At 40.3% G+C, this 18,772-nt stretch overlaps 1 protein-coding gene across 6 annotated transcripts in view; it reads left to right on the forward strand.

The window, feature by feature from the left end:
* The window catches only part of SDCCAG8 (SHH signaling and ciliogenesis regulator SDCCAG8), a 222,945-nt gene that overhangs the window by 96,468 nt on the left and 107,705 nt on the right, over positions 1-18,772 (forward strand). For 4 of the 6 annotated variants that reach the window (XM_019647572.1, XM_019647577.1, XM_019647574.1 and 1 more), the window contains exon 13: positions 4,472-4,614. In XM_019647572.1, coding sequence (XP_019503117.1) covers positions 4,472-4,614 — 143 coding nt within the window. Of the gene's footprint in view, positions 1-4,471; positions 4,615-9,373; positions 9,539-13,261; positions 16,197-18,772 lie in introns of those variants that run through there. The other 2 variants (XM_019647576.1, XM_019647578.1) reach the window with 2 other exon arrangements.

The raw sequence follows: 18,772 nt of genomic DNA on the forward strand, positions 1-18,772 counted from the left end.
ACTATCAAGTGTATTCATAGAATAATAGCATTTTAAGGCATACAGATACTTTAAAAAATGTATTATTTATGTACCCTTTCTTATGAAAGTTACCTGGTAAGTATACTTTCACCAAAAAAAGGAGAGTAAACATAAAAGCAGACTGACTTACAACCCAGAAAGCAGCGAAGTCTAATAGGAGCATGGGTAAGTCTTAATATAGAAATCACCCAGGCCAGACATAAGACACCAAGAAAGATATATTTTTTACAGGAAAAAATTTTATTAAAGGAACTGATCATTTATCTGATGTGTGCCATTATTTGGAAAAATATTACTGATGGGTATTTGACAGATCTGTTTGATCATTTGGGGCAAAATGTCAGTTACCTAGAAAAATAAACTTTTAAAAACTAGGCAGTTAATTCAGGAAATAATAAAATATTGTACAAGACAATTTAAGCAAAATAGTACTTGTCTTGGTAGTTAACAATATTTCTATAGTCATAATGTGAATGGACTACTAACTAATGATTTAATCAAAATTGATACATGGGAGAATGATGTGGGTATTATGGGTGGGTGATAGGAGATGTAAATCATTCCTTTTTAACATAGGGAGTCAACAGATAATGTCTAATACTGCAAAATCAAGAAGTAGCATTAGGGCCTGCTGAGTGACACGTTGGTTAGGAGTTGGCTTGGGATGCCAGCTCTGAGCAGCAGGGTCCCGGTTAAGATCCCACATTAGGGCCAGTGACACTGCACCCTCTACAGCTAAGATGCTGAACAACAGCTCAACCTGGAGCTGGGCTGCTGTGAGTTACCGGCAATGGTGTAGGCTGCAGTGGGGCTGCAGTGGTCTGCCGTAAGCTACCATGAGTGGCTGGCAGCGGGTGTGAGCTGCTGTGAGCGGCCTTCCAGTGACCAGCGACTGATCTGCCTCATCTGGGACGAGCGCAATGATGGTGCCAACTTGGGCCAGTGAAGCAACGTCCTCCACAACTAGACCGAAGAACAAAAGGACAGCAACTTGTCTGTTCCCCTTCCCCAATTCCCCAACAAAATCTTAAAAAAAAAGTAGCATTATAAACATGTCATTAAAAAATATGAAGATAAATATCAGAAGAGTGTATGGTGTGTGCCTGTGAGTATTAGGCTTGGAGGTGGGTGAGGCGTAGAGCATGGACACTGCCCTTCTTTGTTATGAGCAATTGAATGCTATTTGACTTAAATTACTTTGATAACAAAATGTGAATAATACTAAAAATGAAGTTACATGTGTCCATGATTAGGAAAAATACTTCCTACAGTATAGATTATAAATGATCAGTAATGAATCCCATCCTTGGTACTATTCTGTTAGTTGTTCCGGTGGCTTGACTATGTCTTTTGGTAATGTGTAAAGCTATCTGGACTTGCCTTCGCCCAGTTGGCCAAAGATGCCCACATCAAACTGCACTGTAAACATTGCAGGTTGATTGTGTAGTTTAAGAATAATGCACAATTGGCCTCTGTTGGTCCTCCGTCCCTGAGCCACTACATACAGCCAACGAAACAGCCCTGACCTAGTTGGGTGAGGCAAAGGGTTATCCTGCCAGTGGGAGCGTGGCATTTCTGGCAAGAGATTCTTCTTCTAACTGTTGGAGTTGGTGCCATGGCAGAGTTTCCTGACTCAAGGAGGAAGTGTTGAGCCCTGGTCCAGCTGGTTAGCTATTTGTTGATTTTTATTACCTGCACCAATAAGCTCTTTTTCTGGTACAGATAATCGAAAGCAGGTAGTAATTTTCCACCTGCCTAACAAAATGCTTTTTGCGTTTTGAAATTATAGTAAAGCTTCATTCAGTTTTCACCAAAATAGTGCCTTTTGGGAGAATTAAATCAAGAACTCTTTAGTCCTCAATGATAACCATCGACCCTTAGGCAGGTAACTTTTTCTACGTATCTCTTTGCTATTCTTGAAAGATAGAGAAAAAAACCAGTAATAATTAATGATACTTGCTGTCCTTTTATTCAGCTCTTACTATGTGGTAAGCACTCTGCTAAGTACTCATCATCTAACTTAATGTTCACAGTAGTTTTAGGAGCTTGCTATAGTTACCACTCCCATTTTATATTGAAGAAACTGAATAACTTCTCCAAGGTCACAGAGTTGGAGACTGCCAGAGCTGTGTGTGAAACCCTGATTTGTGTTGACTCTTGGGCCCGTGTTCTTTACCTCCGTTTGACTTATCTTCCAGTGAAGCCTCTGAGTTTTTATTATATGACATTAAGAAAGCAGCTGATTTATACTTAAAACCTAATTATCAATGTAAGGTTCCATATGTTGTTGATAAATAGTGCTTATAAAAATTGTTGCATTTTTTTAAAGAAAGTTTAGAATTTTGTACATTTTCTATTTCTGTTTTTTGTATCCTCTTAATTCAAAATTCTGGAGTCATCTTTGATGTCTCCTGATAGCTCTCCTTTCATTTTTGTACACTCACCATGTTTTCGTTATATTTCTGTTTTAATAATATGTCTCTACTCCTCATGTCTGGAATATTTCAGCCATCTTTCTGTGGACTCTCTATATTGCCAGTCGCTGCCATCTTAAATCAATCATGCACATTGATCCAGTTTTTTTAAGCTCAGCTTCTCTTGTATTGCATACTAAACCACTACTATATATAAGAAAAATAACAGTTTTATTAATTTAGAATTCAAGACCTTACATAATATGCTCTAATCTACAGGATCATTCCATGAGTTTATGCGCCTTTACCTTCTTTCCCATGTTAATATATTTAATCTGTCCTGTTAAAGGACAGATCTTCCCTAATATGCATTTTTTTGTGTGTGTGCTTTGTATTTTAATAGTCTTTTTGTGTATGCATGTCTCATTTACCCAACTGAATTGTTAACTCCTGGATGTAGAGATGGAAACTCTCGGAGTCCAGCATAATTTTAAGTAGTGTCTTGCATATTACACAGTGTATAAAAAAATAATGAATTCATTTTTAACGTTTTAAAGTCAACATACAATTTCAATTCTATACTTCTCTACTTTTGCTAATTTCACAAATGTTAGACAAATAAAACTTAATAGATTTTTCTATTGTGATTTTTTCATATCTTGAATTATATTTAATCATGAGATGAAATATATTGGTATAACTTTAACAGCTTAAACTATTTTAAAGAAACAGATTTGATTAATATTCTAATCTGAAAGATGTAGAAAATCTATTCTGAATGAAAGTGACGTACTCGTTATTACATAGCTTTTTAAACATAAAACAATACTGAGGACTTGTAATAAGTTGTTTCATTGTATTGTTGGTAATATATAGTTTTGATGGGGATAAACTGAATATTTATAATGCAATAAGTGTAAAACATGAGCTATGTAGTTTTTCTTGCCTGATGTATTACATGTAGTTGGAAATTGTTCTGAATATTGAGTAATGACATGAGGAAATTTCAAATGTACTTAAATACTAACTTTAAAACAGTTTATTTAGACATGATTTTGTTTTTTAAAAGGGGTTTGTATTTTTTGTATTACAATTGCTTCTTGCTTCATGCTGAATTTCAAAATGTTTCTACCCTTTCCTTTCCTTTTTTTTGTTTTTCTTGTTTTAATAATCCGAATAATTATCTCTTTTTAAAATTTTTATAGATGTTCTATAACAAATAAATATTTTTACTTTAATGTATAAATTATTTAAAACTTGTTCTATGTAAGGTATTTTTGCTTTGAAATATTTACATTTCAGTAAAATAAGGATGATTTCATCCTGAGACTAAAAAATTAACCAACATAAATTTTCATGCATTTTAGATGTTCATATTTATTAATCTGAGAATGTTTTGTTGTCTTTTAAAATACAATTTTAATTTATTCTTATTTTAAAAAGCTCAGAAGTCTTATATACTCTAAATGCTTAAAGGCTCTCATGCTGTATTTTTTTTTCTAAATTATTTTTTCCAAATAATGTTGAGAATTATCATGATACTTTCTTTTACACCTCATATTTTTCTGAAAGACATCAGAAATTATTTTACCATTTAATTTGGTTTTTAAAATATCCAAATAAATATACCTTTCAGAAAAGAGCCATATATTTGATGTAAATCACTACATATGTCTGATCTAATTTCACAAACAAAAATGTTACATTTTAAAAGCAGTGATATTTTAACTTCATATTTTTTCAAGGGACTGAGCCTTACAATGAAAGAGCAGATTATCCATTTTGACTAAAATGATTAAAATTATTTAATCGTCTCACTTTAAACATTAGACTTCATCCTACGATCCAAAAAAACCTCTCTAATGTGCATTTTTGGCTTTGTTAATTCCCTTTGTCATAAAGTGGAAGCTAGCCTAAATTTTCTAATAATTTTTATCACATGAAAATTCACGGCCGAAACAGAAATGAGACAATTTTGAAGTCAAGTATACGTATTTTACATGGATGCTTTTCTCCCCCTCTTCCCTCTACCTAAGGAAATAGAGAAATTGACATTAGAACTGAGCAAAAGCAAGCAGCTTTTGGAACAGGAACGGCAGAAGGCAGCCCGGGCCAGAGAGGAGTGCCTGAAACTGACAGAACTGCTGGGCGAATCCGAGCACCAACTGCACCTCACCAGGTACTCCCTAATCCCTTTATGCACCGTAGCACCAATTTCATTCCGCTGATTTTTGCCACAGGCTTCCAAACAGTTGCTAGAGTTCTTCTTAGTCATTCACTTCACACACAGCTTTCAGGCATATTAGGAAAAGTGGAGATGTGGCAAGCAAAACACCCAGACATGTGAATGATAAGTGTGGCAGGGAATTACTGGTGTATTACAAAACCTTTCATCTATAATGCTCAAATATTTAGGTGATTCTCTAGCAATACAAGCAAAATGACATCTTTCTCCTACCACCGCCGCTACCTCTCTTGTTAATTATATGTCTAATAAAAATGTGGAACTGAAGGATCTGAATAGTATATTTAGGAAAATAATCAGATACTGTCAGTGGTGAAAGAGCCAAAGTAAAAGACATCCTGAGACTCAAATTGAGATGGAACTGATACAAAATAAGGCATCTGAGTCCTAAGGAGGTATAAAATTTAGAGATGAAATTGATTGGCACTGTTCATGTTTAAACTATAATGCTTACACCACCATGCTTTCAAATTACATTGTTTCTGCCATGAGATATTGTGATAATGATCATCATTGTCATAAAACTTTAGTAAACATATAACTCAGCCCTAAATTACAATAAAATATTTTAGGTAGCAAACATTGTATAATTTGCTATGTTGAAAACACACACACATACACGTAAATACACACAGAAAAAAAGCAAACTGAGATGATAGGTATTTCACATGGCCATACGAAGTGGTTTCTTCTCACTTTCAGTTTTAGTACAATTTTTCAATTTTCAGGTCAAGTCTTTGGGTTTGTTCAATTTTGGGAGGTTTTCAGCTTTTAAAGAGAACTTTGTCTAAATACACATGTAAATTTATGATATTTGGTTTGGTTCATAATTTAGAAAAACGCTGATCTTCTAATCATAGTAATATGTTGAATTTAAACTATGAAAGGGGACGATCCCTTTTACGTTAAATATGACAGTGTAATTCTGAGCACGGTATGATAACAGATGGAGAAAAACACCACTTGAACAGCCTGCATTCGGAGAAAAAAATATTCTAGAGGTTGGTGAACCTCCCAAAGTTTTGGGTTAGTGTTAAGATGCCCCTAGTTCTGTTAAAATCAAACTTTTTCAAAAACATTTTGTTATGATAATACTCCAAATGGTTTGCCAACTTCCCTTTTAAACAGTGAAAGAAAAAGAGCAGAAAGGAGAGAGAGAGAGAAAGAAAGGAAACAAAGAAAGAAAAATAAATCATTTATACGCGTGTGATAGCTGGAAAAATCCCAAAAGATAAAACACTTTTATGGAAAAAAGTTGCCTAATCCTGCAGAATAATAGCTATTCCTTTAATGCCCATGTAAAGCATTGTCATTGTAGATCTGAGAATGTAATGTTAGCAGAGTCCCTATGGTTACTTAATCTTAGAAGTTTCAGAATTTAGCTTCATCATGATAGTTAATAGTTTTTCTTCCCTGTCAGACTTCTATTGAGATACAACCATTTGTGTGCTAAGCACTACTAAACCACAGAAATCAGACAGCTTTTAATGTCTCAGTGTAGCTGAGCTTCAGAAAATAAATATTAATGCCGGTTTTGCCCCCTTTGCCATTCTGTCTTATTCCGAGTTAATTTCTGAAGTCATAGTCCGTGGAGAGTTTTCCTGTGCAGTATCCATTTGTACTGTCTGACAAGATCAATTTCTTGCAAGGAGAGCATATTAAGATGCAGCAACTGCGGAAAGTGGACTAGTGGTAACTAATTCCTTTGTTCTTAAGAAAAACGGTTTTGCTTGATTCCGTAGAAAGCTTTTTCTATTGAGCTTTATTTACACCAAGTCTATGAAAATTTATCCCAGTTTTGCAGAAAATAAAACTTAATTGCCTGTTTTCTAAGTGTAGTACTCTTTTGTAAGCATTTTACACTTAGTCTCTGTTCATATTTTGTAAAATCCACATTTGTAAATTTAAAGATGATAGTAAAAATGCAAGGAGCTATGTATATATCTCTCTTTTGCACTGGAAATGCGACTTGGTTGTGTGGCTAAATATTTCTGATATGCTTTTTTGGTTTTTATAGAGCTTGCTTCTTCTTGCGATTCTTTATTGATTCAGTAGACTCTAGTGTGTGGCTGAGAAACATTATGTCTTTCCTTTTCAGTGTATACCAGCTGAAAGAAAGAAACCCCACACAGGTAGCTCTTCATTTAGTCTTAAACATTTTGAATGGCATATTCTAAACAAACTTCAAAATTGAACATGAAAATCAGGCTACAAAGTAATGATGAAATAAGGCCAAGAAAATTTAAAAACTGGAGTAGAAATCTGTAGATCAAGCCTAAAGAAGAATAACCTATCCCTTTTTTGGTATTTTCCTTTATTGTCTAATTGAACTTAAAATGGAAAATCAAAATTCAGCATTTACTGAAGGACCTGGTTGGGAAGCATAACATCCACTTATTCGACAAATATTTATTGAGCACCTACTATCTTTTAAGAACACTGCTTGGCCTTGGCATAGGGATAAAATATGACTCAGATCCTCCCCTTAGGTTACTCACACTGTACTAAGGAGCCAGATCTATATATGCAATGATGATAGGTGTGATAATAGTGCAATGATGGGAGGAAGTGTTACCACAGGGGCACGTGGAAAGGAGAATTGTATCAGTCCTCACTGGAGGTGAAGGTGATAGCCAGGGAAAGCTTTCTGGAGGAGGACCTGTTGGGTAGTTACCTTGATGAGTGAGTTCATGAATACCAGTCCTCAAAGTGGAAAAAAGCGGGGCAAGTACCCCCGTTAGAAGGAACCATATATGCAAAGACATGAAGATGGGAGAGAACGTAAACTCTACAGTCAGGTTAAGGGTTTGGCCTGGAAAGAGGGTCAGGGACCGGAGGAAGGGCCCAGGGCTCTGGCTACTCTGAGAATGAGTTACTCTTGATGTGTTTCAAGCAGGGCTGTCAGCATGGCCGACTCGGGTGGGGACCCTGACAACAGTGTGGAGACTGAACTTGGAGAGTTAATGCAGAACCAGGAAGACCGGCCACTGCAGCCACAGGCCAGATCTGCCCCATGGTCTGTTTTTGTATGAGCCATGAGTTAAGAATGGTTTTTCTAGTTTTAAATGATTGGGGGAAAATACAAAAGAAAAATAATAGTTTGTGATACATAACAAATTATACATCCATAAATAAAGTTTTACTGGGCAGAACCATCATTATCCTTTACTATTATGTATGGAACTGCTGTGGCAGAATTGACCATGGCCCTCAAAGCCTAAAATATTTACTGTCTGTCCCTTTACAGAAGAAATTTACAACCCCTCAGTGAGGAGGCCATTAAATTCAAGTGAGAAGTCAAGAGAGCTTTAACTAGGATGGGTTCAGATGTGTATTTAAAGAAGGCAATTGAAGGGCACCGGGCAAATAGATTTTTTTAAGGATGAGATGGTTGGCAGGACCCCCCTTAGAATATAAGTACAGCAGTAGTACTGGGTTGTGACTGTGCCAGTAAAATGGAAAGGAAACAGCCTCTTCCAGAGGCACTTATGGTGACAAATAAGAGGCCAGAATTAAAGGTGGCTCCAAAGTTTCTAGCCTGTGTTAACTGAATGATCCACTAACCCAACTAGGGAACTTAAAAGCAGGGACAGAGGAAAATAACGTGTTTTCTTTTGCAACTCCAGTGGGAATGCCCAGTGTAGGTATAGTGTGAGGAGAAAAGTCTGGATGGTTTACATAAAGATATTGTAGCCAAAGAAGGGGAGAAACACCCAGAGAAGCCCATGTGTTTAAAGTAATATGGAAGAAGAGGCAACGAGGCTGAAATGGGGCTTCCAGTGTATAAGAAAAGAACAAAGAGTGAGTCAAAGAGGTTTTGGTGAAATAATTAAAACCGTACACTTTTCCTGGGGGGCCTGCAGGTAGCCTAGGGTTGAGGAAACTGAAATTTACTATCTTCCCCAGGCATTCTCTGTCTTTGCAGCTTTTGACTAATTGCTTAGTTCTTTGAACCTGCTTACTTGCCTAGAAAATGAGGTTAGACTCACTCGATGATTTCTGTTTCCTTCTAGCTCCAGTAGTCAATTATTCTAACTGATTTCTTTTTTTTTTTTAATTAAGATTTTATTGGGGAATTGGGGAAGGGGAACAGCATTGGGGAATTGGGGAAGGGGAACAGACAAGTTGCCGTCCTTTTGTTCTTCAGTCTAGTTGTGGAGGACGTCACGTCACTGGCCCATGTTGGTATTATCCTTGTGCTCTTCCCGGGTGAGGTAGATCAGTCACTGGCCACTGGATGGCCACTCACGGCAGCTCTTGGCAGCTCACGAAAGCTCACGCCAGCTGCCAGCCAGACCCACTGCAGCCTATGCTGTCGCCGGCGATTCTAGATCGAGCTGTTGTTCACTATCTTAGCTGTAGAGGGTGCAGCGTCACCTGCCCTCATGTGGTATCCGAACTGGGGCCCTGCTGCTCAGAGCTGGCATCCCAAGCCAACTCCTAACCAATGCGCCACTCGGCCGACCCCTAACAATGATTTAACACAATGCATTATTAAGCTTCTACTTCCAGACTTTAGCCATTTAAATTGCTTGCAGCATCCTCTGTTTAAGATGTTGCTTTAGTTTGAACTTCAGGGATGTTTAATGGAAAAGTCCTTCTACCCACCATTTACATTCATTGTACTTTAGGCTGATCACTCGTAAGGCTGATGAAAATAATCTCCTAACGTCCTTCCAATCTCTTACGCCAGCTGCTGCCAAGGGAACGTTCATAAGCTCTGCCTTGATTCTGTCACCTGCTCTGCAAACCTTCCATGGTGCCGTGCTGACTATCACAGAAGCCCAGACCACTCAGCACTGAGGGCTCCCTGAAGGCTCCCAGCCACCCGGTCTTATTTCCTCACCACCAATTTCATCCTCTGGCATGCTGATTTCCAGCTGGGTTGAAGCAGATGCAGCCCCCCTTGCCCTTTTGGACTTTTCTCCCCTTTTACTGTTCTCCACACCTAGAATACCCCTTTGACCTCTTCTAGCCCTACTGTAATCTTACCTCCTTTTCCAGCCTCCCTGAAATCCTGACGGCTCTCCTGTAGTCTCCCCGATGACCCCTGCTCCCTTTGAGACCTCCTGCCCGCTTAGAGCTGAGGGCACTTACTACACACTGAATGAAGGCCTCGAAACAGGAAAAATGAAACTGAAACAGATGCATTTTTAGGTAGTACCTGCTTTTCTTCTCTTCTGGAATGTCGCATGCTTCAAGTTGGGGGAAAGGTCTTATTAATATTGTATTTCTCAGAGTTCCTAGCTCAGTCCTTTGCAAGGAGTTGGGGCTCAAGAAATCATTATTATAGGAATGGTTAATATAATATATTGCAAGTTTATGGCTGTTCATTCAAAACCCAGTATTGAGATTATAGATGCTATAGATATAGATAGATATATAGATATAGATAGATATAGATGTAGATAGAAATATTGGTAAGATCAGTGAAAGATCCAGAAGGGAGATTCCAGATAACGCATTACAGGGACCGAGGGACAGGCAACTTCTTACTGACCTTGGTAGAATTTGGATGTAGGGAAATGGGAATGAGGGGTCTTCCGTGGGAACTTCCAGGGGGAAGTGGCATTTGGGAGGTGCACGTGTACACATGAGAGTAAGTGAAATACCTATCATTTAAATATCTACTCGTCAACATGCCCGTGTCTGAGGCTAAGAATATATTCATCTTAGGATGCTACACGTAGCAGCTCTTTAAAAAGGATCGTGGTTGCAGCTACAGGCAGTGGCCTTCATCCCTGGACCTCGCTGTGTTCCAGGCATGGAGCCGAGTGCCTTTCATTTTGTCTGCCCAGTAGCTCTGTAAGGTAGACTGTGTTTTCCCTGCTCTACAGCTGATGGAGCTAAGGCACAGAGAAGTCAAGTGACTCATTGGAGGTCACACAGCTGACATGTTAGGGAAGCCGATTTCGAATCCGGCAATCTGCCTACAAAGCCTCTGCTGTTATGCGTCAGGCTGTAATTCAGTGTGAATTAGAAGGGAAATGGATTCACGCAATTGTTCCCAAAAGACAGCTGAGAAAACCAGTAACATAAATTTATAATGGAAAGTGTTAGCTGCCCTCTTATACTGGGATATAAATATGGATAAGTGAACTGTGGTCTTTGCATGGGCTTTTCCTAAGAAACTGCCTTGTGGCTCATCATTTGCCTTGGTCATTTCACGGGTTCTTTTTTTCTTTTTTTTATTTTTATTTTATTGGGGAATTGGGGAGGGAACAGCGTTGGGGAATCAGGGAAGGGGAACAGACAAGTTGCTGTCCTTTTGTTCTTCAGTCTAGTTGTGGAGGACGTTGCTTCACTGGCCCATGTTGGTATTGTGATCATTGTGCTCTTCTCGGCAGAGGCAGATCGGTCACCAGCTACTGGATGGCCGCTCACGCTGGCTGCCGGCCACTCACGGTAGCTCATGGCAGCCCACTGCAGCAGGGGCTGCAGCCTATGCCATCGCCAGGGACTCACAGCAGCCCAGCTCCAGGTCGAGCTGTTGTTCACCATCTTAGCTGTAGAGGGCACAGTGTCACTGGCCCTAATGTGGGATCCAAACCAGAGGCCCCACCACTCAGAGCTCGCGCCCCCAAGCCAACTCTTAACCAACGGGCCACTTGGCTGGCCCCATGGGTTCTAATACAGCTCTCATTCTCCTTACTATCTTCATTTCCACAAGGAAAGAGAGGCTTTTATGAAAAAGTGGAAATTCCCTCACATGCTATTTGTTTTTGATCTGCCCAAACATCTTTAAAGCGCTACAGGGTTTAAATCCCTCTGACAAGACTACCATTTGGGCCGATCATTTCATGATGTGGCATCAAAACAGCCATTTCTGGATGTCTCTGTGGTTGTTATTAACTCCTCCATACCTACTGTACATCTATCAACACACATTCCTTTGAAGCACAATCCTGCATCTTTTTCTCAGCTCTAATGTGGGGGAGAATTACTAGAGGAAGCCTTCTGTTTATTTTCCAGAGAATTTAGAAATTGAATTGCACGAAGTGTCAAAGGGAGCCCGACCTGCCATTAAACCTGTAGGCTCCAGCTTATATTAGCAGGGCTCCCTTTCAAATTTTTATTTCCCGTTTTACATAATGTTTTCAAAGACTTTCTCAGAGCAGGACTCTAAGCGAGGTCCATAGCATGAGTCGTATGCTCTGACCTACGTTGGTGATGCAAATGGGAATATCTGACCTATGACTCAGGGAGATAGCAACTTGAATATAGTATTTCTATCTTTCTGAAAGTGCGAAAGCGTATAAAAGAGGCGTCCCGAGGTTGTCCTGTTATGATGGGTGGCTTACTTGGGGAGAGGTCATTAAGGCTGCTTTTCCAGAGCATTCAGCTCCCACATAATCACTTTCGTAAAAGCTTTCTTGAATTTAGTTGCCTGACCTCTGAGATTGCAGTGTCAGTCAGGACTCTTTGGTTGAAGTAACAGAAACCTGAAAAGGGGAAACTGATCCGATTGATGACCAGATCGTGCGAAATGCAGGCCCAGCTGGCCTCGGATTTCTTGGAGCAGGGACTCAAGGCAGCACCCGTGGACTGTCATTTCTGTCATTTGCAGGGCTTGACTTCTGTCTGAATGTTGCCTCGTTCTTTCAGGCTCCTCCACCCTGTGGAGTCACATCCTTCAGTCTGAACTGAAAGTAAAGGAGATGCCCTTGACTTCAAACTGTAAGAATGTGACTTGCTAGCTCCTCCACTTCCAGGTTCAAAACCTTCAGTTCACATGTCAAAGCTGAGTGCGTGCACACACATGCTTCGGGGGGCAGGGGGTGGCAGCCTCCACAGAGCCCCAGGAGTAAGGGAAGAGAGTTGCACTAAGAGGGGAGGCGATCTTACTGGGGGACGGGTGCCAGGGATCCTGGGTAAATGACACAACAGGTGCCTCCTCTACTGTCTTTTTATAAACGCAATCCCCAATTTCCCTTTGACGAAGGAATGGTTTGGAGTGGAGAGGGGAAACAAGAGGACATCTCTGCCCGTGTTGGTTTGAGAGCGATCTTCTCCACTGGCAACATGTTGTAAGCCCAAGGAGGCATGGTCACATCTGCACCGGGTCACTTTGTGGTTTTACTTAGAGAACCCTCAGAATAGAAAAAAGAGAGGTGGAAAGGGTGCCTAAATAAACGTGCAGCATGTGCCATGCCCTGTGCCCGGCTTCCTACAACACTGCTCCATGGTGGGCTGCATGTTACAAGTCTGCAACAAGATAAGCGCAAGAATTGAGTGTTGAGGGAAACTTACATCAATTTTAAATCGCCACAATATCCATGTGCATGATCAGCAGGCTATTTGGGGTATCTTTTCACTTTTTTTCAGTCATTCATTTTTTAAATGTATTTTTCAATTACAGTTGACATACAATATTATATTAGTTTCAGGTGTACAACACAGTGATGAGACATTTATGTAACTTACAAGGTGATCCTCCCAATAAGTCTAGTACCCACCTGACACCATATAGAGTTACTACATTATTGACTTTTGATTTAATTTTATAAAACCAAAGCTTTGCCTAGGATTAGAAAAATTTAAATATATATATACATGTATATGTATATTTTTTTTACACAAGACGTTTGAGACACGCTGCCATACCCAAGTCCGAGGACACAGAGTCTGAGAAAGGAGAACATGAAGCCACACCGCCGGAAGGGGGAAGGACAGCGCGGAGGAGGCAGGCTTTGAACTGGCTCCATCGGACTCCAGAGCCTGTGCTTGAAACGCATATTCACCAATAAGCACAAAAACGTATTTCAGAGCTGAACAGAAACCTTGTTATGGTTGTAAAAGCCCAGGTCACGGCCTGGGATCAGGCCTCTTCCATCTCTGTGTCTCCAGCACCATGTCTGGCATCAGGCGAAGTGGAGCGGGTTCTCTGTAAATGCAGAATCAGTTTGCCTCTCCTCTTTATTGTTCGGGAAAATTAAGAAGGAACCACACTCATCGTCACGTGACACCCAGCTTATAGGTCGGAAGACCAAGCTTCCCGTCCCTCTTCGTTTGAAGAGGACAGTGTGACATTGACACATTCTTCCTATTCCACAGTGAACTTGGTCTTTTTTTCTACTCCCGAGTTTCTTGAAGAATTTTTAGTCGAAAGTTTCCATTTAAAAGTTAAGCTCATTTTTTTTCTTGTGCTCCTTTCATGAATAAATTAGGCAGAGAACATGTCAAAAATAATTTTAAATGGATGTATGTGTAACCAACATCAGGTCTCAAAATAGATGGCCTTGGTGCTGTTTTAAATCGTGTCCTCTTTTCCTTCCCTCACCCAGTATCAGAGCGCACAGGCTGCCAGGGAGCCCGGAGAGAAAAGGCATTTCGTTTTGCCCTGGTGGATGCCACGTGGCCTGAGCCCGCTCTGCTCCACCTGTTTGACGGGCTAAGAACCCTGGTCTCCTGGTCTCCGTGAGGCCTGAGCCAGGAGAGGTTAGAGTCCCAGGCTGCTGCGGAGTGTGCCTCTGCAGGTTCTGCTTACCGTTCCCTGGCTCACTCCTCTGAGTTCTGGGAAGCCCACATGTGTGTGCAATGAAAGCCTATGCTGGGGACAAACTCGTCTCCCCTGCCACCCAGGCCCACAGCCTGGAGCATGGTGGTGGCAGCAGCCAACTCATTTGCTCAAGAAGCCCAGAGGAAACAGAAAGAATCGCCCACCCCACTTGCCCGCTCAACAACAATGAACATCACGTTCAGTGAAAATAGGAGAAAACAAAAACCCATAGACTTGTAATCCTGGTAGCCCTAAGAAGGGATATTTTCTAAAAGAAAGTTCTGTTCTCCAATATCAATTTAGGGTAAGGGAAGTACGAAAAGAAATTCATCAGCTGGATGTTTAATTTCCTCTTACACACCTCTTCCTAAAGGGATGTGTGGATTAGACCAATCGTTAGGCGTTACTCATTTGTTATTTACAGTTTCCCCGATACCTGCAGGTACATTATACAATGACTCATTGGTGGATAAATCCTGGGTTAAAGCTGAAGGATTCTGGGAAAAGTAGAGGCTTGGAGATTCTCCAGTCCCCTCAGTGGCCATCTTGGACACTGTTCCTGGGTGACCAGGGCCCAATTCTAGTAAACACATTTGTATTAAGCTCCTTAATGTGTTAGAGTGGCTGAGCAGAGAATATAGTTCCCTGAACTCAGGAACTCAGAGTGGGCACCAAATGGGTCAGAAAACATTTGCAAGTGGCCCGAAAAGCCAGTGTCCAGCTGAGGGGAAGACCACCCCACCTTGGCTCTGCACAACCTCTCCGCAGCTGGCCTGGGTCACCTGAGGGAGGGTGGGGAGAAACAGGCAGAGCATCACAGAGATTCCTCCAGCGAGGACACTGGTGTCTAAGTGACGCGTCCCTCTGACACCTACGTTGTGTCAATCTCCAAGAAGCCTCATTCTCACCAGGAGATTTGTCAAAAGAATGCACCCTGTGTTGAGGGAGTCTTTGTTATAAATATAACCACACCAACAAAGGAAGTATATAAAATAAAGTAGCAAGTCACTGTTGGAATACAGACAAAGTGTGGAGGTAGGGGGTGTTCAAGATGAGGCACCCGAAGTGGCTTTTGGCAGTTATTCGAGATTTGCTTGTGTTCTGGTAACTGATCTGCGGTGTGGTTCAGCAGATGGGGCATCACTTGATCTTGACACTGGTCCTACTTGTGTTTCTGGTCATCTTCTGTCACCTTGGGAACAATCCCCTACCGCACTTTCTGTCCTACAGACCTGAACTGTGATTTTCTGAGGGAATGTACGAGAATGAAAATCAATGATACTCATTCAGGTTTCTGTGAGCCTGAGGCGTTGCCCATCTCTCCAGGGCCTCTAATGCTTTGAATATGAATTCACGTAAAATAAGTAGCAGTTAAATGCAATGCTCGACCTAGAAAACTCCAGGGCAGTTGAGGCACAAGCAGCACTCAAGTCCTTTTTGCCAAGGTGGCGGTGTTGACAGATGAGGGATGCAAAGGGAGTACATTGTTAAATAGATAACTCCCTATTGTCTAACTCTCCAGTGCCCCCTTTGTCTTTAGAGGAAGGCCACTTGCCATTTTGGATATTAACTGTTTGTCAAACAAGAGCTCATGGAATCAGCTCTGCTTTGTGGTGCTGATGACAGTTCTTAACCCATTTCTGAAGTGAGGCATTTATTCAGAATCATTCACTATTGAATTAGTCAACAGCATCTGAGTTGAGGAAAGATGGTAATGATATTAAGGAATAATAAAAGTCTTCTATAGGGGAAATAGACCCTATGTCAGAACTACAGAAGAACCCCAGTCCTACACTCAGGCTGACTTGCACAAAGAGATTATCTGTTAAAAGTGGGAGAAAACAGGAGACAACTCGTGTAACTAATAAACTTTTTAGATGCTGTTTCATATGTTTGCTTTTCATTAAATTCAGGAATGGTTGCAACTATGTTGTTGTGATTCAGTCAACATTTATTCCTATCTGTTTTTCATATACAAAGGCTTAGGGGTGCCAGAAAATAAACTGTTAACGGAGAATTAACTTCTTTGGCATGCTTTCATACTTATCTTCCAAATTAAAGAAAATGAAATGGGCAGAAACACAGTGTAGATTACCTCCTTTTTGTCAAAAATGGTGGGAATTTGAAAATTAATAATAAAAAAGGGAACAGATGCAGTAACATGCCAGAGGGAGATTAATGTGGAGAGTAAAATCTGTGAGCAACAAAACTGAAGCAAACTGAATCAGTGGGAGGTGGTTGTACAATCAAAATCAGGATAAAAGAGAAATTACAAACAACCCTGCACTTGTCAAAGTAGTAGTAATGAAATCCTGACTCTGCCAGCAGTGAGAACCTGTGTTAGCACTTTGGGGTAAGGATGGTAGCCGGGTGCCAGGTAGGAGGGCAGTGTTAGGTTGCTGGGCAGCAGCCATCTTGTGTAGAACAGATGGCACCGAAAGCTGGCAGGGGAGGGGCTCCTTAGCAGAACTAATCAGACAGTAACAGATAGGGCAGCTGGGAAGACTGACCACAGAGAGGGAGTCTGCGGGGTAGCCGCGTGCCATGATGTTTGCAGTGGTGTGCCCATTGGTCTGAGATAAGACCTTGCAATGTCTTTCCCGTCTTCAGGAGAACTGAAACTTTTGTTCAGAGAGAAAAATGGAGTTGCATTGTATCACGGTGGAGAGTGGGGGTGGGCTTCAGGGCAGAGAGGCTGAGAAAGGAAGACATGTCCCCCTCGGAATTTGTGGCGTGCCTTTTCAATCCCAGCTTCCACGGAACTTTGATGTTTGCCGTTTGGGTGGCTCTGCCGTCTTAATGTGTAGAGTGTGGACGTACAATGATCACTTTATATATTTTACACACCGAAGATTTTGCAGCATCAAGGCTACAGTTAAAATTAGAAAAGACATTTTGATATGATTTCTACCCCATATGCCTTTCACAAATGAAAACCACAAAACAACCATCAGAGACATGCATTTATGCTTAATCATGTCTCCTAACCGATTTAAGCCATGTTTGATTCAGACCCAGTCACCCTTCTTTTTTTCCCTGTGTAACTGTGGAGTGAACATCAAAGTGTTAGGCAGAATTCAGAGCACAGAACCTTAAAACAAAAGTTAAGTCATTCTGAAGGAAAGGGAAGCAAAAAACTGACCTGTTAAATTTAATAACTTATTTAAGGAGCCATGTGGTTTGCTTTTTTTTTTAAATATAGAATTGGGACATTCATGCTAAAACTATTACTTTAACAAAGCAATCCAGATCTCCTACATCTGTTTTTGAACTAGTGTATTTCTTTTTTTGCAGAAGGTTTGTAGCTTGGCTCAATTTATTCGTTTTGGAGGGGGAGGGGGAACATTACCAGGATTTGAAATAGGTGGTATAACATAGCCATATGCTATTTATGCAGCAGTTTTTGCAATAAATCTAATTTGGTGCTGTCAAAAAATTAGACTTATTTGATATAGCAGCACATTAGTAAATGATTGTGGCAGATTTAAAGTTGTCATTTAGTCTCTTCCTACTCTTAACAGAATTTTGCAAATCCTTCCCCCCCTTCCCCCCCCCCATCAACTCTGGGAAAATGTCTCAGTTCTTTGTCCTGCAGTCCTGCAAATATTTCCACATCTGAAAGAAGGTCTTGCGTTAAGGTAATTGAGGAAGGGGGTGGAAGAATGAATATCCTGTTGTTTAAAAGACTTCGTGAATATATAGGCAGAAAAATCCATAAACCAGAGAAAACTAATTGTATTTTCATTGCTTAGAAAAGCAGAACTGTTAGTCTCGTTCAGAATGTAGATAAATGAAGGTCCGTTCTTTATTAAGGAGTTTAAATATTTTACCTTCCGTCCTACGTCCATATGCTGTTTTAGGAAAACTGATATTCGAGAACGTGAACGACATCAGCTCTTGTGTTCACCTAGCAGCGCCCTTAGAAACGGCTTTTCAGTTCTCTGGTGCAACCTGGCAACATTGCTTCAGCGCCTCTGTCTTTTTTCTGTAAAATTTATGTTTCAGGTGTTGGTATCAAACTATCCAAAACTTTTTCCTGCCTTTCTATTTAAAAGATAAAATAAGCATATTACACATTAGGCTGATAAATATAAACAGTAGTCTCTGAATTCCTTAAATTAGTCCATTTGTAAAAATAATCATAGCACCATTTCCCTATTCTTTTTCATACGTATTTGTGGAGGGGAAAAATGTGTGTGTGTGTGGTGTATGTGTATGCACATTTCATGCATCTGTGTGTGACTGTAAGTGATGTTAAACTGAGTGGTTTTTTAATTTATGTTCTTATCATACAAATTTTCCAAAACAAGCCTACCAGTATGTTTTTGAAACGCAATTTGCTAAGAATGAAGAGTTCCTTCACGGTGATTTAAGCAGCTTCTATTAAACTAGCAATTCGCTAATACTTCTCTCTTTTTTCTAGCAAATTAGACCATGGAAGTGATCAAATTACCAGTATTCTTTCCATGCTATTCAGAAGCAGGGATCCAGGTAACCAAACTACCATCAAGCACAGATTACACAAAGGGAAAAAATGCCCAGGAAAGTATTAACAAACTTTCTGGGTAAATTGGATACTGTTTCTGAAATTTA

Source organism: Hipposideros armiger, unplaced genomic scaffold (assembly GCF_001890085.2).
Source record: "Hipposideros armiger isolate ML-2016 unplaced genomic scaffold, ASM189008v1 scaffold_113, whole genome shotgun sequence".
Taxonomy (NCBI): Eukaryota; Metazoa; Chordata; class Mammalia; order Chiroptera; family Hipposideridae; genus Hipposideros; species Hipposideros armiger.